The following is a 27,138-nucleotide window of genomic DNA, read 5'->3' as shown; positions in this document are numbered from 1 at the left end:
TTATAAATTAATTTTGAAGGATTTAATACTTTTGTAACTTAAAATAACTGTTCAACAACCAGTTTGTATTGCAAAACAAATGCTTTTTTAATTGTTTGGTACCAAATTTTACACAAAGATTCTCAGAGGAATGCAGTGGAAAACAATGTGTATCTAAGCTGTGTGGTTTTTTGAATCCTCCACGTTTTGTTTTTTTGTTTGTTTTTTTTTTTTTTAAAGAAGGGAATCTGTATGCCTTGGTCTTCTGTGTTTTTATGTATCATTTCTTTAGATTTACATGATGTAGTTTTGAAAGTCTGTACCATACTCAAGAAATCAAATAATATTCATGCAGTTATTTTTCTCCGTTGTGACTTGTGCATTCTGGATGTGCATGAGGAATGAAAATAAACTGGAATAGGTTATTTTCTTTAAGTTACATAAAGTTACTTAGCATGAATAAAGAAAACGGAAATTAAACTCCTAATTTTTGTGAACTCGTTTCTGTTGGTAATGGATACAGGTTTATTTGAAAATACTTCCTTTGCTTCTGTTGTTGCTTTTAAAATCAAAGCAAAAACGAGTAGGAGATCACCACGAGGTCTGAATCTTTTCCTGGAGAATTGCCGGGGGGTAACTGTTAAGTAAGCTATGATTTCAGAAAGATGGAGGAAACCTGAACGTTTCCATTGCATGTTGTGTCAGTGTTATCAGGTCTGATTTCTAAGCATAACTACTAGAGCCTCTTCCTGTTTTGATACTGGCTCATAAATGGTAATGTAACTATTTCTGGCAGATTAATAGGCAGGAAGAGGGACTGTGCATATCTCCTACACCAAGCACAGCAGGGAATTGAAAGTAATCATTCCTTTGGCACCTGTCATCTCAGCATCACACAAGAGTATACCCCAATGGGTTTTTACAATCATCTTTCCCTGGTAGAGAAAGCTGGATAGTAAAAGAAGTTACGGTGCAATTACGATTTCACAAAAAGGGACCACTTATATAGCAGAAATTTACTTCATTAATTGTGAGGTTTTCAGGGTATGGGCGAGGATACCGTGTGTTGGAGCATAGCCACCAAAATCAATATGGTCAGCATTCCTTAGGTGTGGGATAGGATCTGGTTGCCTTTATACACACCTGTTTATGTATTTTTATTCCTTCCTGCTTTAAACACATTTGTGGCCTGTTTGTCCAACTTCTGGCTCTTGGAGTTGTGACCGCATAGCCTTCACGTCTAGATGGCACCAAGGGCCATCCAGACCATCACATTGTGTTCAATGAGAGCCTAATTACTTAAGGGAAGAGAATAGAAAATAACCCGCGTACAGGATGATCCTTCTCCTTGTACTTGTCAGCTTCTAGCAATGGACTAGCAGGACTTCCTTAATCGGGTGTTGCTCCTGGATTATCAGTGTTTTTGTAAAGCAGTGGATGATGAATTTGACAATTTTTTTTTGTTTGAGTTTTTTGTCACTTATTCTTTGACATTCATATCATTGCGGTGTTGGAAGAAAACACTTCCTTGTGTCTTTATTATTAATCTTGATACCTGGCAGCTTAATCAGGGTCTATTATATTCTATTAGTTACTATTAGGATGTGAATGAAACCTGACTTTAAAGTATTGAGTATAACCATTGTTAGTGTAAATGATCTTACTGTGAACTTTTTACACTGAAGTTCATGATTGGCCTTAGCTGTTCACTTGCTCTAAAACAGTGGAATTGATCGATTCCGAATTATTCCCAAAACTTTTTTCCTTCTCCTTAACTCAAAATTATGTGGGTTTGGACAGGAATTGCTGTTATTTTCGAGTTTATTGAGCTATTCTTAATCCTACTTTGAAATAGTCTACCGAGAGTTAAGTACACTTCAAGTTCATCTTGTCAGGAGAGCATATATTTAAAAATTTTAGTCTGTAAAGATTCTGAGCAGCCTTTTCCTACCTTAAATTGATTTTAAAATTGTCTTGTGGGTTTGGTTTTTTTTGTGGATTTTTTTTTTTTTGCCCTGTACCTAGTGGGTGACGGTCACATACCTGGCAAGTATTTGTGAAAAGGGATTGTGTGTACATTGTAATTGACTTCTCAGCTACAGCTGAGAATGGGTTACCTTCGGGTACAGTGGTGTATATGAGCTCAGTGCATGTCTAGCAGCAATGATCTCCTTTAAACCTGTAAGGTGTTGCAATTGTTTTCTTGATGGAAAATGGTAAAATTCCCAGTAGCAGATGGGAACACATTAAAGCATATATGCAGTCTCCAAAATTCATTGTGGGAAGCTGTAATGCTAAGCTTTAAAAGCCATCTTCAAATTGATATTACTAATATTTTAAGTACAGCAATGTTGTTTGGTGTCTGCAGTATAAACTTCACTTCATGTTCCAAAGGGAGATTTGAAAATTCTGGGAGCCTAGAAGCTATGCTTTTTGGCCACAACCAAGATAATTACCATGATCCATTCAGATGCACCCTTAATTGAAAATAATAGAAGGGGAAGAAATGAGAGGAGATGTCACAGGATAGAGTGATAAGAGGCTGAAGTTTATACAGCAGAAGCGTTATAGAAGGATGGCTGTGTGAGGCCATCTGTAAATTAAATAAATATATGGAGAAATAAAGCAAAATAAGTACTTTGAAATATTCTCACAAGGTTTATGGACGGTTTCAGGAGCAGGCTAGACACTTACTGGTTTGAAAACTCACATTTTTATTTTAAGTAAAAGTAATATCTTTCACAGGTATCTTGTGTAGCAAGCTGAGTTGCAGCTGTTTTAAAATCAGTGTTTTGATTGCCCATCTTTTGGGGAAATCGTAGCTACAAAACCAGTAAATTAAAAAAAAAAGACACCTGAGTGTAAGGTCTGGGTTTTTAGTAATATCCTGTATGCTGCATATTGATCTTTTTTCCAATTCATTACTGTTTTCTCATGTTTAGGAAGCTGAGCAAGCAAGAACAGATTATTTCATTAGAACATTATTACTTGAATTTCAAAATGTAAGTATACCATCACTTCTGGTCTCAACTTTAATGGTTGCTCAGAGGTCTCAAATGATACAATGGAGGAAACTCATGAAAATATCTTTACTGTTTTATGTGCTGACTCTGTGTGCATGTAAATCATCAAGTTTAGAAGTGATTTTAAAAGCTTAGTAGACAAGAAAAGAGTAGTGAAACTCTTTCCTTGTCTTTTATGTATGTTCTTGGTTAGCCAAAGGTGTGTGATGGTCTTCAACACCATGTGTTAACAACTACAAGGCTTCTGTCACCCTAGGAGCATTTCACTGTTCACCCCAATGGAAAATATGATGACAAACTGAAGCAAACTTGTCAAAAAACGCTGTTTCCTCTAGTTAGGTTCTTTTTGGGTAAAGTATGTGTACTTGTTAGAATTTGCCCTGTACTTTCATCTATTGTCGAAAGGGTTTTACAATGTTAAAAGGTATTTCTGATGCCAAATAAAAGTAAAGTAAGCATGATAACAACTTATTTATTTTTTCGCCAAAGTTTCTTTCTCTAGCTTGTAAAAAGTTACTCTTTTTGGGATTGAAATAGATATGAAAACTATGGAATGTTCTTGATTAAATTGAGTTGCATTCTCATGTAAGTGTTAAGAATGAATGATTTAAGCCTTTCTTGCAAATTTATACTTAAGTGTCAGATTTGAGGTGACTGTTTATTTTTCTGAAAAGCAACTGTCAGTAAATAAAAATAAGTGTAGAGCTGTCCTGCAAGAACATGAAGGTTGACAGTCTATTTTACAGAATACCTGTCATTTTAATTGGCATCTTGTATTAAGAAATGATTTATTACAGATTAGTCTCACTTATGGTTATATTTTCTTAAATATAGACTAGATTCGAAGGGGGATGGGGTAGTAGCTGGGCTTGGGGGATGGGGTAGTAGCTGGGCTTGCACCACTGGGGCAACGCTCTAGTGTTGAGGTAGACCAGGAGGCCTCCCATCCCCCTAGGGCGAAATCAGTGTGCTCAGCTCGCTCCCTGAAATGCCTGTACACCAATGCACGCAGCATGGGGAATAAACAGGAGGAGTTGGAAATCCGTGTTCGGTCGGGGGGCTATGATCTAGTGGCAATTACAGAGACTTGGTGGGACGCCTCGCGTGACTGGAATGTGGTCATGGATGGCTATGTCCTGTTCAGGAAAGACGGGCCACTAAGGAGAGGTGGTGGAGTTGCTCTTTATGTGAGTGAGCAGCTAGAATGTATTGAGTTCTGTCCAGAGGCGGATCAGGAGCGAGTTGAGAGTTTGTGGGTGCGAATTAAGGGGCAGGCTGGCAGGGGTGATACTGTTGTGGGTGTCTATTACAGGCCACCGGATCAGGATGAGGAGGGTGATGAGGCCTTCTACAGGCAGCTGAGAGCAGTCTCTCAATTACAGGGCCTGGTTGTTGTGGGGGATTTCAACTACCCTGATATTTGCTGGGAGGCCTACTCAGCCAGCCATCCTCAGTCCAGGAGGTTCCTCCAGTGCATTGATGATAACTTTCTGATGAAAACGGTGGATGAGCCAACTAGGAGAGGAGTGCTGCTGGATCTTATCCTCACTAACAAGGAGGGTCTGGTTGAAGAGGTGAAGGTTGAGGGCAGCCTTGGTTGTAGCAACCATGAGATGGTAGAGTTCAGGATCTCATGTGGCAGGAACAGAATAGCTAGCAGAATCACAACCCTGAACTTCAGGAGGGCCAACTTTGGCCTTTTCAAGCAATTGCTAGGGGAAATCCCATGGGACAGGGTACTAGAAGGTAAGGGGGCCCAAGATAGTTGGCTAGCATTCAAGGACTGCTTCTTCCGAGCTCAAGATCAGAGCATCCCAGCAGGCAGGAAGTCAAGGAAGAGTACCAGGAGACCTGCATGGTTAAACAGGGAGCTGCTGGGCAAACTCAAGTGGAAGAAGAGGGTGTACAGATCATGGAAGGAGGGGCTGGCCACTTGGGAGGAATATAAGTCTGTTGTCAGAGGATGTAGGGAGGCAACTAGGAAAGCTAAGGCCTCCTTGGAATTAAACCTTGCAAGAGAGGTCAAGGACAACAGAAAGGGCTTCTTCAAATACATTGCAGGTAAAGCCAACACTAGAGGCAATGTAGGCCCACTGATGAATGAGGTGGGTGCCCTGGAGACAGAGGATAAAAAGAAGGCAGAGTTACTGAATGCCTTCTTTGCCTCTGTCTATACTGCTGGAGGCTGTCCTGAGGAGCCCCAGACCCCTGAGGCCCCAGAAGAAGTCAGGATAGAGGAGGAATCTGTCTTGGTTGATGAGGGCTGGTTCAGGGACCAATTAAGCAACCTGGACATCCATAAATCCATGGGCCCTGATGGGATGCACCCGCGGGTGCTGAGGGAGCTGGCGGAAGTCATTGCTAGGCCACTCTCCATCATCTTTGCTAAGTCGTGGGCAACGGGAGAGGTGCCTGAGGACTGGAGGAAAGCGAACGTCACTCCAGTCTTCAAAAAGGGCAAGAAGGAGGACCCGGGTAACTATAGACCGGTCAGCCTCACCTCCATCCCCGGAAAGGTGATGGAACAACTTGTTCTTGGTGCTGTCTCTAGGCACATCAAGGATAGGGGGATCATTAGGGGCAGTCAACATGGCTTCACCAAGGGGAAGTCATGCTTAACCAACTTGATAGCCTTTTATGAGGACATAACCCGGTGGATAGATGATGGTAAAGCTGTGGATGTGGTCTATCTCGATTTCAGTAAAGCGTTTGACACGGTCTCCCACAGCATCCTCGCAGCTAAACTGAGGAAGTGTGGTCTGGATGATCGGGTAGTGAGGTGGATTGTGAACTGGCTGAAGGAAAGAAGCCAGAGAGCGGTGGTCAATGGGACAGAGTCCAGTTGGAGGCCTGTGTCTAGCGGAGTCCCTCAAGGGTCGGTCCTGGGACCAGTACTATTCAATATATTCATTAATGACTTGGATGAGGGAATAGAGTGCACTGTCAGCAAGTTCACTGATGACACCAAACTGGGAGGAGTGGCTGACACACCAGAAGGCTGCGCAGCCATTCAGAGAGACCTGGACAGGCTGGAGAGTTGGGCGGGCAGAAATTTAATGAAATATAACAAGGGCAAGTGTAGAGTCCTGCATCTGGGCAAGAACAACCCCATGCATGAGTACAAGTTGGGGACAGACCTGTTGGAGAGCAGCGTAGGGGAAAGGGACGTGGGGGTCCTAGTGGACAACAGGATGACCATGAGCCAGCAGTGTGCCCTTGTGGCCAAGAAGGCCAATGGCATCCTGGGGTGTATTAGAAGGGGTGTGGTTAGCAGGTCAAGAGAGGTTCTCCTCCCCCTCTCCTCTGCCCTGGTGAGGCCGCATCTGCAATATTGTGTCCAGTTCTGGGCCCCTCAGTTCAAGAAGGACAGGGAACTGCTAGAGAGAGTCCAGCGCAGAGCCACGAAGATGATTAAGGGAGTGGCACATCTCCCTTATGAGGAGAGGCTGAGGGAGCTGGGTCTCTTTAGCTTAGAGAAGAGGAGACTGAGGGGTGACCTCATTAATGTTTATAAATATGTAAAGGGCAAGTGTCATGAGGATGGAGCCAGGCTCTTCTCAGTGACATCCGTTGACAGGACAAGGGGCAGTGGGTGCAAGCTGGAACACAGGAGGTTCCACGTAAATATGAGGAAAAACTTCTTTACGGTGAGGGTGACCGAACACTGGAACAGGCTGCCCAGAGAGGTTGTGGAGTCTCCTTCTCTGGAGACATTCAAAACCCGCCTGGACGCGTTCCTGTGTGATACGGTCTAGGTAATCCTGCTCCGGCAGGGGGATTGGACTAGATGATCTTTCGAGGTCCCTTCCAATCCCTAACATTCTGTGATTCTGTGATTCTTTAGCAATGCTTTGTTCCATTTCAACAACTGATATCACAACAGTTGTGAAACTGTTTAATCATGAGGGGCTAATTTTGGGGGGTAATTTTTGTCTGCAGTAGCTTGCCAGGTGCTTGCGGTGGGATGCGTGAACTTAATCGGTTTGTTTCTGTTAGTGTGTCCTGAATACTCGTATCTGACCATGCTATGAAACTTTTTAGATAGCAGAAATTAACTGCATAGTAACTCGGGGGGGTTGCAACATTTTTTGAAATAGTGCACTTAAAAACAGAACTGAAAAAATATCAAAAACCCCAAAGCAGAACATAAGTTACTTTTAATACCCGAATATTATGAGAACTGGTGACTTCAGAAACTGTAGCTAATTTATATTTTGCTTGCACATGCTATACATGCAAATCATATTTAGCTACTTGACTTCCATGAGTTCTGTTCCAGTTAGTTTTTATAGGATGTCTGTGTACTACATAAAAACTAAGTAGTAACGAAAAGCTACAGTTTGATCTTAGCAAAGAGCCCAAAGTTTACGTTCCTTTAAGGAGTAATGTAACTGAGAGGATAGGTTGATATTCAACCTATGCAGCTGATAAAATGATCTTTCTTCAGACTTACCTTGCAAATTTGCTTCAGGATTTCTGTGAGCACACATTTTAGTAATGGAATTACAGACTTTTTGTGTTACTTTGAATAATTCAATGTGTAGACTTGAACTAGGGAGGAAAATGTGTATTTGTGCTATAAAGTAATATTGTTTTAAGTTCACTTTCTGGTTTTCTTGAATAATGAAAAGTCTTGTCACTTCTCTAAAATTTTCAGTGGAGTACTGTACAAAATACTATGCAAAGGAATTTAAAATTCATATAAATATTCCTAGTTATTCTAGTTTCTAGGAGGAAAATCAATTTGACTGAAACCTGAAGATTGTTTTAAGCTAAACCACCAAGTTCGTTCTTAAAAAGTGGCAGTAAAAAAAGGACTATGAAGGTTCCTTTTCATTTTCAATTTCCATATAAAAAGCGTAAATTCAGATTTTATTTTTTTTTTTACCTGACAGTTCTTCTAATGTGAAAAATCACTGGTTTTGTCTCTTTAAATGTAATTAAGTGAAAGTTTTCAGTGGACCTTAATAGGCAGCTGTAACTTTTCTTCTTACTTACTCATGACATTGTTTTTACTTATCAGTTGGATTTTTAAAATTTCTTTTTGTAGGCTGGGTTTTCTCTTGTTTTTACTAGCTACAGCACTTCCACAGGTCTGGCAAAAGTAAAGCATCAAAATAAGTTGGTTCAGTTGGAAGACAATATAAATTTCGAAGCTCAAGAGGCCCACTATGTTGCTTCTCAAATAACTAAGCAGGACATAGCATAGGTCTTGAAATTTTTAGCTTGTAACAGTGACCAAAAAATTCATGTACCTCTCTAGTACATTACTTTGAGGGTGTACTAGAATCCAGAGGTGTGACAACAGCATGGAAAGGTGCGGTAGAAATAGCTGTACTGTGGATGGTTTGGGTAACGATGATAAAGAGGATTTGGTCTTTCAGGGATTCAGGTAGCTGAGTAATTAGGCTGTTCTAAAGCCTGCTTCTTGCCTTGTTTCTAGTACTGTTGTAGCATGAGCTAACTAGAATAAAAGTGTACCTACTGTTGTTGCAAGTGTGATCCATATTTAGATACGTCCTGAATTATTTCTCTCACTTTCTTAATTTACTTCTGTGTGCATGCACACATGCACATACAGCGTTTATTTTGTAATGTGACAAAACAACAACAGCCCCCTCATTTTTTTCTGATGTAAGTTACTGGAGTGCGATTGGAAAAAGAACCTTTCATGGTGGTCTTTCCCTTTCTTTCTGCATTTCAAAGTTTAAGACTGTAAGGACAGAGAATCTTTTAACACAGTGCAATGTTGTGGGTCCTTTAAACGATATATTATAGAAAGGGGCTTCTGTGAACTGTCCCATAGTGCTTTCTCCTATGCATTAGCAGCACTCAAAATACTACTTCAGAATTTCCCTTTTCTTTTTCTAAGTGGTATAAGCTGTAGGGTTTTTTTAATACAGTAAATGACTTTGCTTGTCCTCACTTAATCATGCAAAAAGTGAACATTCATAGAACTAATTATTTCATACAAACTCCTCAAATCTGTATTAACAGCTTTCTCCCTCCCTCTCCCTTAGGAGACTCGTAGTGTCTATCAATTTCATTATGTTAACTGGCCTGACCATGATGTCCCTTCGTCTTTTGATTCTATTCTGGACATGATCAGCTTGATGAGAGAATACCAGGAACATGAAGATGTACCGATTTGCATACACTGCAGGTATCTATTGTATTTATTTTTATGTTTATGTACATTTTAATTTTTTTGACATCTAGACTTTTGGTATGAGATGCACTAGTTTGATTGTAAATCACAATTTATTTATTTATTTTAGTTTTCTAAAAAGGAATATTTCCTCATCTCAAAACTTGGCTCAAAATCATACGGTTTTCATTGTCTTAAAACTCATGCCACAGTGAAATTGTGCTTCTGTTTCAGTTTAAGACAGAATATCAATCAGAAAAGAATTAGTCTTTGAAAGGGAAACCATTTTGTGGTTCTTAAGACATTTAAATCCTCAGTAGGACAAAATAGACTTTGAAGATCATTGCAAATCAGACATGGAAGTGAAAGCTCCATTCTCAATAGGAGAGACTACATAGCAGGTGCATTACTGTCTAACAACTTTTCTGTCTGTCTTCTAATATGACAAAAAAGATCTCTAATCAGCAGGCTGTATTTTCTAGTTGGTAAGTCTTTGCTTCTGAGCAGCAGTTTCATCTGTAACCTGAAACTGGGCTAACGGACTGTTGAAACTCAACTGCTGTGGAAATGTTTTGGTGAATTGAGAGTTTCTGACTTAATCTGGAAAGTTCTTGCCTATGATATTTAATACTTTTTAAAGCAACAAAATTTAATGTATTATATGTCAGAAAAACTGAATTCAGATTCATGAGCCAGGAAATGTTAAATTGTTGGGGCTTGTTAACTCTATAGAGCTTGGTTATTCTCTTACAGTGTATAGAAATCTGCTGTCTTTAGCTGCATTGTTTTTTAACTCGTCACTCTAAGTAATTGAGGTTTAAAACCATAAAAAGCTTGCTTAGGACACTGAAATCCATTTCACTTTGTCCTGTTTCTCTTGAATGTCAATGCAGTTGTGAAGGTGGGTTCTTTACAACAGTGTAATTATAATGTAATAAATATGCATGCATTATAACTCTTTATATGTGAAGTAAAGAAATTCATGCTATTAGGAAGAATAAATGTAATAGTTCACTGTAATTTTTTATGACTTTCAGATTTAAGATTTTGGATAAAAAGCAGAAAATACAGATAGGATACTAAATCAGAAAAATGTGGGAAGGCTTTAGACGTATTCTGTTCTGCCATTTGACATATCTGTCATTAAACTTGGACAAAATCCCCACTGTTGAAGCAGTGGCAACTAAGAATAGTGTGACAAAAGAGGCAATAAAATTGTCAGCATTGAAGCATCTTTCATAATTGCAGTTCCAATTGGCTCTAAAAAACTTGCATTAAAAGCATCAATGCTCCATTTTGCGCTGCTAATTTTTTTATTTCTAAGACGTTATAGTGTCAGGTTGAGTGAGCTTAAAATGATAGTTGAGAGATTTTGATATATTTTTTTTACGTGGACTCTGGAAATATAAAGCTTATAGTGTGTTTTTAACAAATTAAAATAATTTCTAACACACCTAACTGTTTATGCTCATAGTGCAGGGTGTGGAAGAACAGGAGCCATCTGTGCCATAGATTATACATGGAATTTGCTTAAAGCTGGGGTAAGGAATCTTAAAAGAAGAAATTTTGTGGCATTCCATCATTTCATAACAGTGATTGATTGAGCTTCCAAAAGTTCTAAACTAGTGAAATGTTTAAGACGTTCTGGAACTCTTTTGACAGGTTGGATGTTTAGTTTCATTGCATTCATGCTTTAGTATGAACTTACTTTCCTTTGACAGCAAGTTTTTATCTAAAAAAAAGTCACTGTATAATTCTAAATATTTTTTCAAGTATATTTCAATATAAAGTGATTTTTGAATTCAACTTCTTCAATGCCTCTGCTTAATCTTGCAGCTCCTAAAGCCTGATGTTTCAAATATACAGGGATAACTTTGTTCTGGAGTTTTTAGGTTATGAAGCATCATTAATGTTGCAGTGTCATATTAATGCTTTCATTGGATGTCTCATTTTCAAAATACTTAATGCTCTCATCTGGTCTAAATCAAATGTTTAAAACCAGTTCTGGAGAGGAATTGCCTTTAAAAAAAATTTTTGAATAGCTGTCATGTGGAGAGAACAGATTGGCTTTACCTACAAAAGTTAAACATGCTTTTGGATGTCTAACAGCTTTTGTATTGCTGTTCTGACAAACAGTTATGTCAATGTAATTGACTCCTTCTGTATTTCAGAAAATACCTGAAGAATTCAATGTATTTAATTTAATACAGGAAATGAGGACACAAAGGCATTCTGCAGTGCAGACAAAGGTATGGTTTGTTCTAAAATGAATCTTTATCATATGATAATATACCATCATTCTTTGTAAAGATCTCATGCACTACTTTCTGTCTGGTATCCTACTATAGGAGCAGTACGAACTTGTCCATCGAGCCATAGCACAACTGTTTGAAAAGCAACTGCAAAAATACGAAAGTGGTGCAGACTGGAAGATTGCAGATGGAGTGGTATGTGTCTTTCCCTTATGAGTTTCAATCAGTTGTAGCTGTTAGCTTGTGATCAAGATTTTCCTGTAAAGTCTCGTTTTTGAAGTTAAGCGTTCAATGGTGCTAAGACACGTACAGAACTTGTTTGATCTATTAGTGGTTTTTGCTGAGTAGGGGCAGCTAGCCTGTACTCACACTGAGGACTTGGTTGTAAAAGTTGAGTCAGATAATTAAAGGAATATTTACCACGTATACCAAATGCAATTGCAATGGGGGAAGCAATAGAAAGAATTATAGTATGGATGAAATGCAGGACTCTAACTCAATATTTAAATTGTGAAATGTGCCCTTACCTTGTTGAGGTGGCAGTAGTTGGCACCTGGTCTGTTGCTTTGATTGGCAGTACTTACCCCAAATCTGATATATTGGCAGCAAATGAAATTTTGTCTAAACCTGACCTTCCGCAAATTACTTGCTAAACAGTATGATAAAGAGCTAGTTAAAAATAAAACTCTAGCCTACATATACATATATTCATATATAAATAAATAAAAATAAATAGACGTATATGTTTACATAGATGAATTCTATCTGATCTATGTTTAGGTTAAACTCTTGAAAGGGAAAAGCTTCACCAAAGTTTTCTTCCTTCCCCTCAATGTGGTGTTATGCCCAATTTTAAATCAGTCAATAAGCATTGATCTGACTCTTTAGCTGAGACTTGGATATGACATGCTGTTGTCTACTGCCTTGGTCTTGACCCAACACAGGCTTGATATAGTTGAGCAGGACTGGCAATGGATGATCTTAATTTCTCATATTGTGTTGAAGTGCTCTTTGCACTGGAACAGATTGGGGGGAAAGTAAAATAACTTAAAAATGCCTTTGTCAGGAAGCTTCATATTCTACTCTTTTAACAAAGGAAAAAAAAACTTGGAAAAATAATCTTCTTCATTGGTACGCTGTATTTGAGGATTTTTCTGTCTTTCTGTCCTTCCCCTTTAAATTCCTAGGTTTTTCCCCTTTTTTATGTTCAGATATGTTTTCTTGGCTACTACTGGGCACTATGTGAAAAATGGCTTTTTGGATCAATATATTCTTTCTCTCTCCCACAGTCTGGAGCTGTGTACCACCCTTTATCCTTGGACTGTGTTTTTTTTTATTCAGTTATTTTATCTGTTCCTTCAGCACCAAATTGGTGTAGGCTCTGTAGGTCTCTAGAGGGAGTATGAGTGATATCTTCAGGACCCTTTGAAATACCTGGAAACAATTCAAAATGTACATTTGTTAATAACCATCCCTTTAATTTTAGGGGTTTAGCTGTTGTATACCGTGCTTTCTAGGAAGTCTAAAATGTTTTTCATTCTTGGAAAAAAGGCATATACCCTTCTGTTAACTCCTAAGAATTTACATCAGTTTATGCTATAGTTCTGAGGTCTTTAGTCATGACAAGAAACCTGATGAGCTAAACGCAGTATGGATAGGGCGGACTGTTTGATATTCAGCCTAGCTGGTCTGTGAATTTTCATTTTATTTCTGAGGAATGAACATTATAAGGTTTGAAATGTGCAGATTTATTAGCTTTGTACAGAAATGATTCCTAATTACTTGAGTTTTGGTCATAAAGTCATAGGCAGATCAGTCTACTGTATCTTCTGATTATTTGACTTTGATCTGACCTGTGTCTGCGCTCTTACGTAGAATCAAAAATGTCTCTTATTATTTACATGTATTCTAGAACATCTGAATAAGGATGTAACACAGTATGCTGATACTATGTCTGTAACAAAGGCAAATGCCGTCTGTATCACATCTTAGAAGATTTGAGTGACAGAGTAATAAAACGAGCAAATAGATTATGGGTAGAGAATGTGCATGGGGGTGAGACTGGGAGAAAGTCCAACTCTGAATATGGAGTGTGAGTTTTGAGTTTTGCTTGGATATGATATTGGTTATAACCAATAAGTTGTAAAGGAAATTGAATTTTAGCAATTATTTGGAAACTAATAAGAGCAGAGAACATAATGTCGTGTTGTGGTACCTTGCAACTTGAATACTGGCTGCAGGTCTGGTCTGCTTATCTCAAAAGCCTATTACAGAATTCAAGCATTAAAAATTTGGACAAGGATCAAAGGTGTTGGAAGGCTCCATCTAAAGGACAACCAGATTGAGCTGGAAAAGAAATAGCTGAAGTTAGGTATGATAGAGGCCAAGTAACAGTGAAAAGCTGATTTCTATTAACCTTTTCTAAAGGGTATCAATGAGACTTGGCAGACTTAATATAAAAGGAGATAGTTCTTCATGCAACATGAAACTGCTCCTTGCAGCTGAAAGCCTGTAGCTTTGAGGTGAATATCTCATCATCTCGGAATCTTCTTCTGTGAATTTGCTGAACCTCTGACCTATGAAATTCCAGAGATGCAAACTGTTGGAGAGCATCCTAGGGAAGGATCACTGCATGCCTGCTCTGTCCTTGGTCTTCGCTGTAAGTTTCCTTTTGGTGACTGCTGGAAACAGGGCAAAAAGAATCTTTCAGTCTGACTAGGTGCAGCCTTTTGTTGTGTTAGGAAATGATGCTTCTTCATGTTGTAGCTTGAACATTTCTGCACAGGGGTTGAGGAAAAAAGTCTCATAGGTAAAGAGTTCCTGTATCTAGAAATTTGATACTTAAATATGCTACTATTTGTTTGTTTGTTAGGAAATTGCCTTCAGGGAATTAACTGGTGTAGACTTAGCTTGTTTTGGTTTTATAAGGTAGTATTCTACCTCACATATCCGGTTAAGTGTCTGCTTGTAGCTTTAACCTGATTCTCAAAACTTTGAGACTCACTTGAGGCAGTGGTTTTGCTATTCTGAAAAAGCTCCCTTTTTTCCTCCGAGGGTGTTATGTAGCATCTCTTGTATATAACATCTGTTTTTCCCCAGAAATGTTCTAGTTAATTTTTTAAATCAGATACATCCCAGGATGTTTGTTTGATTTTTAAAAGGAAACAAACTGTGATGCAGAAAGTTTTCAAATAACTTATGAAATATAATGTAATATCCTAAGGTTCCTTCCCAGATCTTATGCTGCCTGCAGATGCTACAGCAACTGTGGAATCGTGTACATGTGAAGGGTTTTAATTATGTTCAGTGGAAACAATTCCAGATAAAAGAATGTGCCTACTTTGGATATATTACTGTTAGTTATATAGGAGATACTACTGAACTGAAGAGGAAAATGTCTTTCATCTTTCATTTATTATATTTTGATAGTATTCTGAAGAGTTGGAGTATTCTCTAGAGTTGGTTTCATGGTTTTATTGTCCAATTGCTTTTCCCATTTCAAGCGGTGTTTGAAACGAATTGAGTTACTAAGCTTTGTAAGTAGTGTTTGCCAGTAACATCACAGTAAAAAATTAATCTGATTGGCAACGAGTAGCAGTATTCATGGGGAAGTGGCCCAGACACAATCCCGAACGTGTGTTCCGGTGAACTTGCCAACTTTGCCCTTGCTGGAAACTATACTCTAAAAAGTCAACAAAAAAACACATGCCGTGTTTGAAAATAGACTTAAAATAGGGTTAGAATTTCTATCAGAATTTGATGGAAGGATTCAAAACCATGTAGAAAATGCACATATGATAGTACAATTTAGTAATTGTATACTCTTACCATACAGTTATACATATTGTGAATGTATAGAACTATAAATGTACTTAAAATAATACTAAGTATGTAAATGAAATTATGTGAAGAAAAGCTTTCTTCAGGTACTAGACAGAGTACTTTCAACAGTCCCCACAGTAGCGAAATTTCAGGGCAAAGATAAAATCGCTGCTCAGAAGCAATTTTTTTTCTGGTAAGAAAAGACTTGGGTGCTAAATTTGATAATCAGAACTATTTTCCTTCCCCCTCTGTAGTAGGACTCTCTTAAATTATCAAACAATTAAATTGGAACTGAGTCTTGGACTCAGCCCCCTTCCCACTGAAGCTCTTGAACAGTATTTGAAGTCATTAACTGCGTGCTTCTCGCCATCATTGCTTTTGTTAGTACTGCTGTGAAAATATTGCACTTGGGTTTGTGTTTGGAAGCTTTGAAACATATGTGAGCTGATTAGTCTTGATTGTCTGATAAGATATCCGCCAGATTTGTATCAGTAGAATATTTTGTGAGTTACTTGAGAAGCATCTCCATGATCTGAAGTGAACCATGGTTGTCTTGGGAAGTCTGAATCAGATGTAATTCTGTCAAGTTGGATGTTCTGCATGTAGAAAAAGGAAAATTGATTAAAAGACAAACAACAAAGTTTACTATCTCTTTAAAAATATTTTGTGTTGAATTTTGTCTCTTGACAGTAACAAGCATGTTACAGTACTGCCAAGTCCTTGTTTTACCCTGATCCACTAATAGAAGCTTGTATTAATAAAAACTTTATCCAAAATATGGCATTTCTAGTACTCTCAAGTATCTCTTGTATTTCTTCCTGTAAAAGTGACAGAATTCTGTTGCTGTGGTTGATGGCACTTTTAGAAGCTGTGGAGGAATTGACTGCCATAAGAAGAATGTTGATATTCAAGACGTTAGTGGTTTGGAAACTCTTAAGTGAAAAGACTTTGCTATTCGATTTCTCTTCACTGATTTGCAGCTTGGAAATAGACTTTTGGCCATTGTAGCATTCTAAAAAATCATATATGTCTTCAGAGACATTCATCTTGTTGCCTATGCTTGGAAAGGTTTGTTTAATCTGAATCATTTGCATGTATCATTTCAGTCTGAAATATTTCTCTTTATCTACTGATGCTTTGTGGTTCCCATGCTGCTTTATGATAAGGGCAAAAGGAATGCCTCAATTCCTTTTAAGGGAAACCATGAGATTACTTCTGGAAGAGTCTTTGCAGTAAATTTACTAGTACTTTACTAGTACAGAAAGTTTCTGAATGACATTAAATGTTTCCACTGTGAGTTCCAAAAGAAAATTATGCTTTGCAATTCCTGGGAAAAAGGTTTTGAATTGTAGGCAATGCCTGTGAAATCTCTATCTAAGACTGTGATCCTCTATTTGCTCAAAGTTAGTGACAGCTCTGTTTGGTGATTCAGCCATTGGAGGAAGCAGGTGGGGAAAAGACCCACCCTTGGAGATGATGGCACAATTTAGGTCACCTTAGCAAGTTGAATGCAGACACTGCATCTGCCAGAAGAATTCCTTGTTCCTCTGCATTACCACAGGAACATGAGTTACTCAGTATTATTGTAGACTAGGGAAAGCTGGAGAGGGACTTTTTACAAGGGCATGTAGTGATAGGATGAGGGGGAATGGTTTTAAACTGAAAGAGGGTAGATTTAGATTAGATATTAGGAAGAAATTCTTTACTGTGAGGGTGGTGAGACCCTGGACCAGGTTGCCCAGAGAAGCTGTGGCTGCCCCCTCCCTGGCAGTGTTCAAGGCCAGGTTGGATGGGGCTTTGAGCAACCTGGTCTAATGGAAAGGTGTCCCTGCCCGTGACAGGGGGGTTGGAACTAGATGATCTTTAAGGTCCCTTCCAACGCAAACCATTCTATGATTCTAATCTACACTTCTACGTATTTGACTTTATGGTCTTCGTTAATGTGGTCTTTCATAGATAGTTACACACACATTTCATATATATATATATATATGTAACTTAACAAAACACCTAGAAATTCCTAACTATGAGCATTTTCACTTGATCTGAGTAGCTGCTCCCTCAAATCAACGAGGACTTTGGAACCCTTGAGCTGTTCAGCAGTTGATGCATATAGAGGCAAAGACTGGGGAAAGCTTCTATTCTTTCATTTACCCACATATTGTTAATGTTTCTCTTTTCTTATTGTGAGTAGCCTGCCACAACAGGATAGGTATCTTCTCTAAGAAAGCAGGCGGCTGCACTGAACACTTATTTAATTGACTGAATTGCACGTTTGTTAATCCATTTTTTAAAAAATAATAATTCTGTATGATGGCCTTTGTGAACTACATATGTTGTCCTGGTTTTTCTAAGCTGATAATTTTAAAAATTGTATTCTGCCCGAGAATGCAGCATCTGTCTAGAGAAGCAAGAGTGTGTTGACTGATGCCACTAAGCTGTGATTAGGAAGGCTGGGAGGCTTTTTCTTAATACTGCCATCTGCTCTTCTCAATGGATGAAGTCATCCCTGTGAGATACCCTACATCCACTTCTACAGTTGAGCTTCCTCTGTTCTGCTCCATGCTAGTTGTTCTACCTGTTTGCCAAGTCACTTATTTTGATATATGACAGAAGGGGAAATCTGTGAGTTGGTATCACTCAAGGGTGCTCTACATACCGGTTGTTCACTCTCTGTCATGACGCAGAACTGAGAACGAGTAACAGACTTGCTCTGAGAGTTCAGTAAGCAGTATTTCTCCAGTAGTAACTCCGCATGATTATTTAAAAATGCTGCAGCAGCATAAAGTTGATATGAGCATTTTCTTTCCTGCGTGGGTTAGTGCATTTGGTTCCAGCCTTAAACTCTTTTTTGGTGACAATAGTTCCTGTAACATTCTTGCTCCTGATTCAGTGTGCCTAGAACACAGTGAACTGATCCTGATTTTAACCTAATGCAGAAGTGAAAGCTTCTGAACACATAATATCTGCCTGAAGCCTTCCCAGTGTATGAAGTTGGGGTAACCACTGACTTCTCTTCTGGGGTTGAATTTTAAAGTACCATTTTGTGTGTGTGGTTTTTGTTGTTTTTCTTTTGTTTGTTTGGTTTTTGTTTGCTTTTTTTAAGGAATTTTTTTGAACACTCTCTGTGTTTATGTATGTACCTCAGGCATTTGAGTTTATATACATTTTTGCAAGGTATATCCATACATTTTATTACTAGTAGCAAAAATGACAGTGCCTCTTCAGCTACTTCTGCCTGTCTCAACTAGAAACAGCTTCTTACTGTATACATAGAGTTTAAAAAAACTTTGACATATGTTAGCTTCTTTAATAGGCTTTTTCTTCTGCCTGGGAGAAGAGCATATCTCAGGAAACATTCTGTTCACAAACACTTCACTTTACAAACACAGAAAGGACAGGGATGCAGCTGCTAGTTTGTTTTTTGGACAAGTTAGTCTACACCACAGCCAACAGGCACACCCTTTCCCTTGCCAGTACCTTTTAGAAAACTGAGCACATAAATAAGAAATCTGTTCCTCAAAACTTCTGTGCTGGCAGAACTGAAGTGGAAAACTTTTGTGATTTGTTGTAGGATGGCAAAGTTAGTGGTAACAGGGAAGAACTCCTGTGGAGTCTCGCTCTTTCTAATCTCTGTCTGCCTTATGAAACTTGGATGTGCTGTGGTGCTGAAACAAGGCAAACAGCCTGCCTTGGTCTCAGGATGCAGTTGCATTAGTTCCTAACTCTGGTTGCTAGTACTTATGATTAAGGGGGAGCCTTTTTAGTACAGTATCAATGCATTTAGTTCTATCCATAGTAATGACTACAAATGTGTTGCGGAAATGAGTGGCGTGCACCTCACTCAAAGAGAGGAGCAGCAATTATTTTATTGAGGTAGAATAGTAATTTGACAAAGTTGGTGACTTAGATCGCTTAAAGAACCACTGTCAAAGATGTTAGCAGAAGTGGTTTTAATATGATGTTGTAAAAGTGCAGCTTACAAAGTTGGATGGCAAGGTTTACTCTATTAATTACTACATGGAAGGAACGTACAAAGGAAAATCAAGTTATGCTCAAGTTAGAATGATTCACAGAGAGACCAGAGATGAAAAGGGTAAAGAAGACCCTCTTGAGTCACAAGGTTCTGAATGGACCCCCTTGCTTTCTATGCTCCTTCTCAGAGAGTTTAGGTGCAGCTGAATCCAGACTTACTCCCAGACTTGGTCAACAGTCTGTGTCTTAAGGATCATTTATGCAAAGATCATGTAATGTTTCATTAGCATCAGTTCAGCATGCAATCAACGTTACCAAGGCAAAATCAAAGTTATTATGCTACAGGGTTATGCCTGTTATTGGTTGCTTACCAAAAATCTGATGTTGGTGAAAGGTCTCTCTGCCTTGAGGAGCAACCCCAAGGAGCGTTCCAGCTCAAGGGGAGATCGCCACCATGCAGCCACACTGCCTAGCAAGGAGAGCTCAAAAAAGGCTCATGTAGGCTGTTGTATTTATGGGATAAAGTGGTTTGCTCGTAGTCAAATTATATGTGATGGAAAAAGTATGCATGAGACTCCTTGTATCCACACCTTTCTTTGTTCCTTGATAAGTGAGTCTTGGAAAAGCCACCTGCTATTCATGTGTTGATGCGTGATCATTGATCCAAGCTCATATGCATCGATGCTTACTGTGTCACTCTGCTCCTTTGTGGATTTTCAGAGAACAGTTGAAACCAGGGGAGTTTGTAGCCTGGCCATGGCTCAGGCCTTTACCACCTTTGGAGCCTGTACCAAACTGCTGCTGGTTTGGTTAAGGGGTTGAGTGCATCCGTCACGATATGGGAGAGGTTCAGAGTTTACTTTGCACAACTCAGGGAAGTGGGGAGGAACACGACACAACCATTGAGCAGGAAACTGAATTGCTGCTGTTGGATACTGTGAGCCTCAGCATCTTTGGCACCAACCTTCAGAGTGGTTCTCTGCCTGAATAAGGGCAATAGAATTCATTTTCTTCATGTATGTTAAGGACAAAACGGTCTGTACAGTCACCCATTACCTGATGCCAAGAAGCTGGAAATGGCTTTTCTGCATATTTAAGAGGAGGGTGGTAGAGGGGTTGGATGTCCCTGTCCCATGGTAATGTTTCTTTCCATCATTGACTAGAAAAAAATGAGTTTTTTTAAAAAAATTAGCATGTCTGCAGTAGTTTACAGCTAGATTTTAAAGGTTCTTTGGGGCCTTAATGTTTTTCAGTAAGTCATGGAAAACTGACAAAGGGCTTAAAAGGGTGCCTTTGTGCCTAGATAAAATAACAAGGTCCTGCATTCAGTTAACAGATCAAGCATAGCATTTTTTTTTTTAATATCTCATTAGCCATTTTTGCCATTCTACTTTTTCGGACGATGACTTTTTGGACAGCATGTCTTGATGACAGTACTTTTTGCTGAGGATGATTGTTAAAGTAGTGCTGATGTAATAAATCTCTGATGGTGTTTGACTTGCTACCAATGTTGTTTATTAAGAAGCTGGAATGGTACAAAACCCAGTACATTAAATGTATTAAAATCTAGTTCACAGTGCACTTCACTCTGGGAGCCAACCAATGGATAATCTAGTTCAGTAAGGTACAACATGATGAGTTGACCTGATTTGACTGTTAGTATTTTATGTATTATCCCAGGAAAAACAAAAATCATTATTAATAGAAGTAACAGAGATTTAAAGAACCAATGTATTGTGACATAAATACAAAAAAAGTCTGGGCTATTTGGCAAGTTGAGCAAGAGTGTGCTTTAATGTTGCAAAATGTATAGGCTCAGATGTGGAAACAAGGAGATGCAGAATTTGGTTTGGAACGGAGGCTTTGCCTGTGATCTAGATGTCTAAGCTCCAGCTGTGGTCAGTGGGGACAATTGATCTGTTACCTTCGTCCCCAGCTTACTGGGTGGTCGCTTGAATAGTTCCATGAGGTCTCATGGCTCAAAACCAACCAACCTTGGTTGACTGCAGTGAGAGCTTCAGTTGTGGTCATCTAAATGGAAGTGGCTTTTATCTGCTAATTGAATCTCACTCAAAAAAAACCCTTGATAATTACAGCCAGTGGTCAGCAGGACAATGAACTCCCTGTGTAATTTGTCTGCAAGGGCTAACACAAGCCATTGATAGGGCAACAACAGGGTATTTCTGCTGGAGTACTTCTGGAATATGGTATCAGGCAGCTAGTTAATGGGAGGGTTAGTGAAGAACAACAAGAAAGATTAAAAGATTTATTTTTTTTTCTTCACGGGAAAAGCTTCACTGAGTACACTAAGGAGTAGAATTTGATAATAGACTTTTCACAGTAGCAGACAGTAATATGATAACTGCTTTAAGACTAGTAATGGAAATTAAAAACATGGAATTAATGAATCTAAATTTAAGTGAGGGTGTAGTTAGCTGTTGAGATAACTTACTTATGGCTTATCTTCCAAAGTTGAAAATGCTTACCAAATTCAAATGCAACTATTGCATTTGAAGCAGAAATTAACAGGGAATTCCCTTTTGTTCTGTAAAACCAGAGGAGGTCAGTCTCTGTCACCCAATCTGAACAGGTAGGCTGGCAGATAGTAGGACCTGTAGCATGAACCTGGTATTGTACTTTGAAACATATTACACAGATTGGAGATGTTTGTGGTTCTTTTAAAAAATTGCATTTCAAAAGAAAACTGCAAGAAAAGCCTTTTGGTAAAATACATATTGAACTCAAGATAACACTAAGGTCTTGCTTGGTTTTGTTGGATCTTTGGCTGTGGCATGTGTGTGGAAATGGTATATCAGCTTTAGACTCTTTCATGTTCTGTTTTTATTGTTATACATATTTGTACTGAGTCTGGCTGGATTGGAGTTAATATTCTTCATAGCTACTCTTGGGGTGCTGTATTTTACATTTGTGACCAAAACAAAGCTGATGACACACTAATGTTCCAGCTATTGCTGAACAATGTTTGCTCAGTATCAACACTGCCTCACTTTCTTTCTCTGCCGTCCCAGTGAATAGACTGGGGGGTACGCAAGAGGTTGGGAGGGGACACAACCAGGCAGATGACCCAAACTAACCAGAGGGATATTCCATAATACCATATAACATCATGCTCAGCAATGTAGAGGGAAAAGAGAAGAATTTATGAGGTTAGCCATCTTTTGCTCAGGAACTGGGCTGGGCATAGGTCTACCTGTGGGAGGTGGTGAGTGATTGCTTTTGCATCACTTGTTTTGTTTGTTTTCTTTCTCTCTTCTCCCACTTCTCTTTTGCTTATTAAACAATTTTATCTTGACCCACAAGTTTTCTTGCCGTCACTCTTCCTTTCCTCTTACCCCATCCTGGGGCAGGGGGAGAAGTGAGTGAGCGGCTTTGTGGTGCTTAGCTGCCTACTGGGGTTAATCCACAACAATATTTCACATGTATATACATATAAATGTGTATGGATAAATATATACACATATAAAATGTATCTCTTACACTTATGATCCTTCTAAAATGAAATAAATATCTTCATGCTTTGGTGAGTCAGTTAAACTTCATTGTACGCAAACAGATGTTTTGAAAGTGTTTCAGAACAATGCATTAAATCTTATCCACTTGTCAATTTACAATAGCTGAAATTCTCATTTTCTTACTGCACTGTAGATTAGTCTTATCTTCAATGGACTGATTGTACAAGTGAAAATAATTAGACGGACTGGAAAATAAATGCTTTTCAATATGAATAATTTGGAGGGCATAAGGGAGCTTGCTCACTACTAACCTGCAAGATTAGCGTTTTGAGAATTTTCTCTAGTGGCTTATACAATTACATGCGAAATAAAAAGTTTAGGCAGAAAAGTTTGAAGTTGGATACACAAAATATAAAATAGTATTGTGAATTTAGAGTAGAATTTAATCTGTATGTAATTTTGAAAGTGATCGCTATATGATAGCCAAAAATATGTATATTGTTATATGTTATTTTTCAAGTATCATTATGGATCTTTGGACTTTAAAGTTTAAGTATTGTGTGTATCAGCTTTACAGCCATGAATGAAAACTTTTTCTTTTAATCAGGATGAAAATAATACAGAGAATGCTGTCAGTTCTTCAGATGCTGAGAAACAGGATTCTCCTCCACCAAAGCCTCCACGGACCCGCAGGTAGTTAACTATGTTAATATACTATTTTAAGCTGACAGATTAACATGCTTCATAAATAAAAAGTGGAATGAAACTACTGATACTATAAAGACTTTTAAGATGCAATTTTTTCTACCTATAAATAGAAATATACATAACACAAATAGAAGTCTTGTAATTGGCTCTGTAAATATAAGCTTTAATATCTTTGCAAAGTCTGTGTTTGAAAATACCAGTCTTGCAATGTTTACATGTGAGTAGACAAACATACCCTTTTAGTAGTCAGATAAGTTAGATCTACTTGTGCTCTAATTCTGCTAGGTGATAGTAGCAAAACATACTTGAAAATAGGCTCAAACAATGACTGCACTCTCATTTTTGGAGGCAAAAACATAATGAAAAATATAAATTTTTTCAAGAAAATGTTACCTCCGTGACAAGTATTGCTATTGACTAGCGTATGCCAACAAAATGCTTTTCTTATTGAGAGGAAGAATTGACCTCATCAATCCTTTCATTCAAGAGAGGAGAAAGAAAATTCTCTCTAGCTCTAGCACATAAACTTGACTTTAAGGAAGCCAGAAGTAAATCTGAACTACCAAATTCGTCTGCCTAAAATGGGTACCCAACCTGAGTGTTAGCTAAAGAAGCAACTTTCCTGAAGGAAGCAACTCTCCTGAAGTAAGTGCATAAGTTCCCTGGCTAGTTTCTGGAAGGTTTATAGGGACCTTTGGCAGGTGATCTTGCCTGTGCTACATTGCCTGTGGTTAAAGAGACATTTAAGGTAAGCACTTGGGTTTCCTAAAGTTGTAGAATGATGTAAGAAACCATGAGCTAGCTAATATTATTGCATAACTTTTAGTCATATAAGGAAAGTAGTTTTACTGCTTTAAAATTTAATCAAACTGGAGTAGTGCAAGGTCAGGTCAGTAGTGGGAATTCCTATTCATTTGATACTCTAATGGTTAAAGGTAGAAGATGAGAATTAACCCCAGTACTGCATTTGGCAGGGTACAAATTATTTTGCAAAGAGAGCCCATTTTTGAGGGGCTAGCAAGATGAGAGCAGTGATTATACAATAAAATGAATTTTAGATCCTAAAATATTCTAGGTTTGATAAAGGAGGAAGTTTAAATATGTGCGTATGTATGTAGAAAATGTAATTGGACATAGAAAGCCATTTGAAAATTGGTGACTCAGAGTGGGTAGCAGTGTATGTGTATGTTCAATATTGCAACATCATCTTCTTGTCACAGGAATAAACATAGTGTAAAACTGGGTATGGAAGTGTTCCACTTTGCTGTCAACTAGTAATTTGGACCAGATCTGGAATACTGCATGTGACTCTAACGCCCATTCTAATGGGGCTATCAGAGAACTAGCATAAATGGGCCTATCACTCTACTTCTTTAGTGGCCCTGGGGATGGTATTTTCAGTAAGATAACTTTGGAAATAATATATTATAACAACCATTAATGATAGAATAGGATAAGAATAAGTGTAGCTGTTATGTCAAGCAGAGGTTAGAGAAGAATATGACATTGAAAGAGAGAGATGGAAATGAATTGGGGCTTTTCACAAACAAATTGCACAGTTTGTGCTATGTGGGTAATATCATTTTCACCTTATTTAGATTGATGGTAATGTGATTGTATTCATTACGTAAAGATGATGACAGAGGAGTCTGTTAACCTGTGTTCATGATGAGTTCCAAGCTCTTCTTGAAACTTAGTTACTGAACTTAGATATGATTTCTGTCCAATAGGTAGTTTCCTTATTAGTGTTCCTTGAAAAAATCTTATATGTACCTAGGTTTTTATAATTTTTATATATTCATGTAATAATCATATATGCATAATTCGTGTTTTAGCACACATCTGTCTTATCTGCATTGCATTGTTCTTTACTTCCTGCTTTATTAAGTGAAAGTCTTTTAATCTCTCATAAAACCTGGTCTTTTTTGGGCCTGCTTCCATAAACTCATACTTTCCCATCTGCCAGCGTTGGCAGCAAGATTGGTTCCTTAGAGGTGAATAAATGGAAGCTTTTAGCAGAGTTGTTGTCTTTTTCAAATGGAGATTATTTTTGAAAAACAATTAATTACACCCCTCATGGAAGACACTTGTAAGGAAAGACTTTATTTGCTATTAGTCACATCTGCTCAGAATACCCACTAATGAGCATGTTTTTGCTTGATGTGGGAGGTAATTTTACAAATCTGCAGCCTTATTCAGTCAGAACTTGGAGCCAGGTTTTGCATACTGTGGATATTCTGGCATAGGTTGACATCCTTTTCCTGGGGAGGATGGGAGAGCAGAATCTGTGAAAGGTTCTAATTTAATCCCCATATGGAGAAGGAAGCTGTTAAACATGATACATCTCCTTATTGCATCTGTAGCTTTTTTCCCCCAAAACATTCTCTTACCACTTTTTTTTCATGTCCCTTCTATTATTTTTCTCTACATTGCTGTGACTAAAAATGTATTGGTACAACTATTTTAAGTATTTGTCTACATCTTTTCTGGAGTGAATGTTTTCAAGTGGTGTCTAAGAGTCATTGCCTTTACAGATAAGTTCGCATTCAATAGGTACTCTGAAATAACCTAGTTTAACCCACAGTTTTAGTTTGATCTAGAATTTTCTCTGGGAATTTGCTTAAATATTTTGTTCAGTATAATCTTTAGGTTGCCAGCCAGATGTGTACTTGAGTTGTACATGCATTGTCTCTGAAGAAGTTACAAACAAGTTGCTAAAGTTAGTATTTTTTAAAAGGAATAAAGCTTTTCAAGTCTTTATATGCTGTGCTGGCTCTAGAATGTGTAATTAGTAAAGCAACTTGCCTCTATTTTTTTTTTAAGGGAAGGTTTTAACAATTGCTTTTTTTCTAAAGCGAAAAGGACTACAGTGACTAACACTGAACAGTACTGTGTGCCAGCTTGGTTTCAGGTGAAATTGCCTGAGATGGTCCTGACTGAGCAGGAGAAAAATCGGTTTCCATCTCTTGACCTCAGGATGCTTGTCTTCCATATTGCTATCAGATCAAGCTATGTTTGCTTAGATGGTAATGATTATGATTCCCATTCGTTGTTTTCTGACAGCCCTGAGGCTGCTTACTGGATGAGGTGGTGACATCTCCTCTACAGCACTTTTCAGTGGCTAACCACTTGGTACATTGTCGAGTTTTTCCATAAACGTGGCTTTCTCGCCTGTCTCTTCTCTTCTTTGTGAAGGATCGTGGGATGGGTAATCTCTGTATTTATTATCTTTAAATTTGTAGATGTATTCCTCTTAAAAGTGTAGCTAGTAGCAAGTTAATTCTCATGTCTGTACTAAGGAAGGATGAGATGCCACTAAAGAGTTTTGCCATGTAAGATTGGAAGCTTACTCAGGGAGCGATAATTAATCCTTTTAGTACTTGCCTCGGCTTGGGGATGTCTTGGGGAAGGAGTGCTACGAAGTATAACTTCTAATTTTACTTTTCTAGGCTTCTTCTATGTCTGTCTCTCCTTGGAAGTTACAAGTATCTTTAGGCTATTGATAGTAAATCAATATTAAATTGGAATTTTGTTTACTTGTATTAACTCACTATGAAGCATCTAACTGTACTTGTTTTGCAGAGGTTCTGGAATTGTGTTGCCTTCCAGACTTTTACCACCTTGTAATGCTTTAATGTAATTCATATTTGCTGTACAATATGTGAATGTAGCCATTTAGGTTAACATCTACCTGCATTTGATGTCAACATTAAAAAAAAAATTCAAATAATATTACTCCTTGATGATTATGAAGGTAA

At 38.2% G+C, this 27,138-nt stretch overlaps 1 protein-coding gene across 2 annotated transcripts in view; it reads left to right on the top strand.

Moving 5' to 3' along the window:
* The window catches only part of PTPN12 (protein tyrosine phosphatase non-receptor type 12), a 90,456-nt gene that overhangs the window by 44,446 nt on the left and 18,872 nt on the right, over positions 1–27,138 (top strand). For both annotated transcript variants that reach the window (XM_068400941.1, XM_068400940.1), the window contains exons 7-12: positions 2,922–2,981; positions 9,023–9,165; positions 10,625–10,691; positions 11,322–11,399; positions 11,499–11,597; positions 23,280–23,365. In XM_068400941.1, the coding sequence (XP_068257042.1) occupies positions 2,922–2,981; positions 9,023–9,165; positions 10,625–10,691; positions 11,322–11,399; positions 11,499–11,597; positions 23,280–23,365 (533 nt within the window). The remainder of the gene's footprint in view (positions 1–2,921; positions 2,982–9,022; positions 9,166–10,624; positions 10,692–11,321; positions 11,400–11,498; positions 11,598–23,279; positions 23,366–27,138) is intronic.

Source organism: Nyctibius grandis, chromosome 5 (assembly GCF_013368605.1).
Source record: "Nyctibius grandis isolate bNycGra1 chromosome 5, bNycGra1.pri, whole genome shotgun sequence".
Classification (NCBI taxonomy): domain Eukaryota; kingdom Metazoa; phylum Chordata; class Aves; order Nyctibiiformes; family Nyctibiidae; genus Nyctibius; species Nyctibius grandis.
This window is presented reverse-complemented; position numbering and strand designations above follow the sequence as displayed.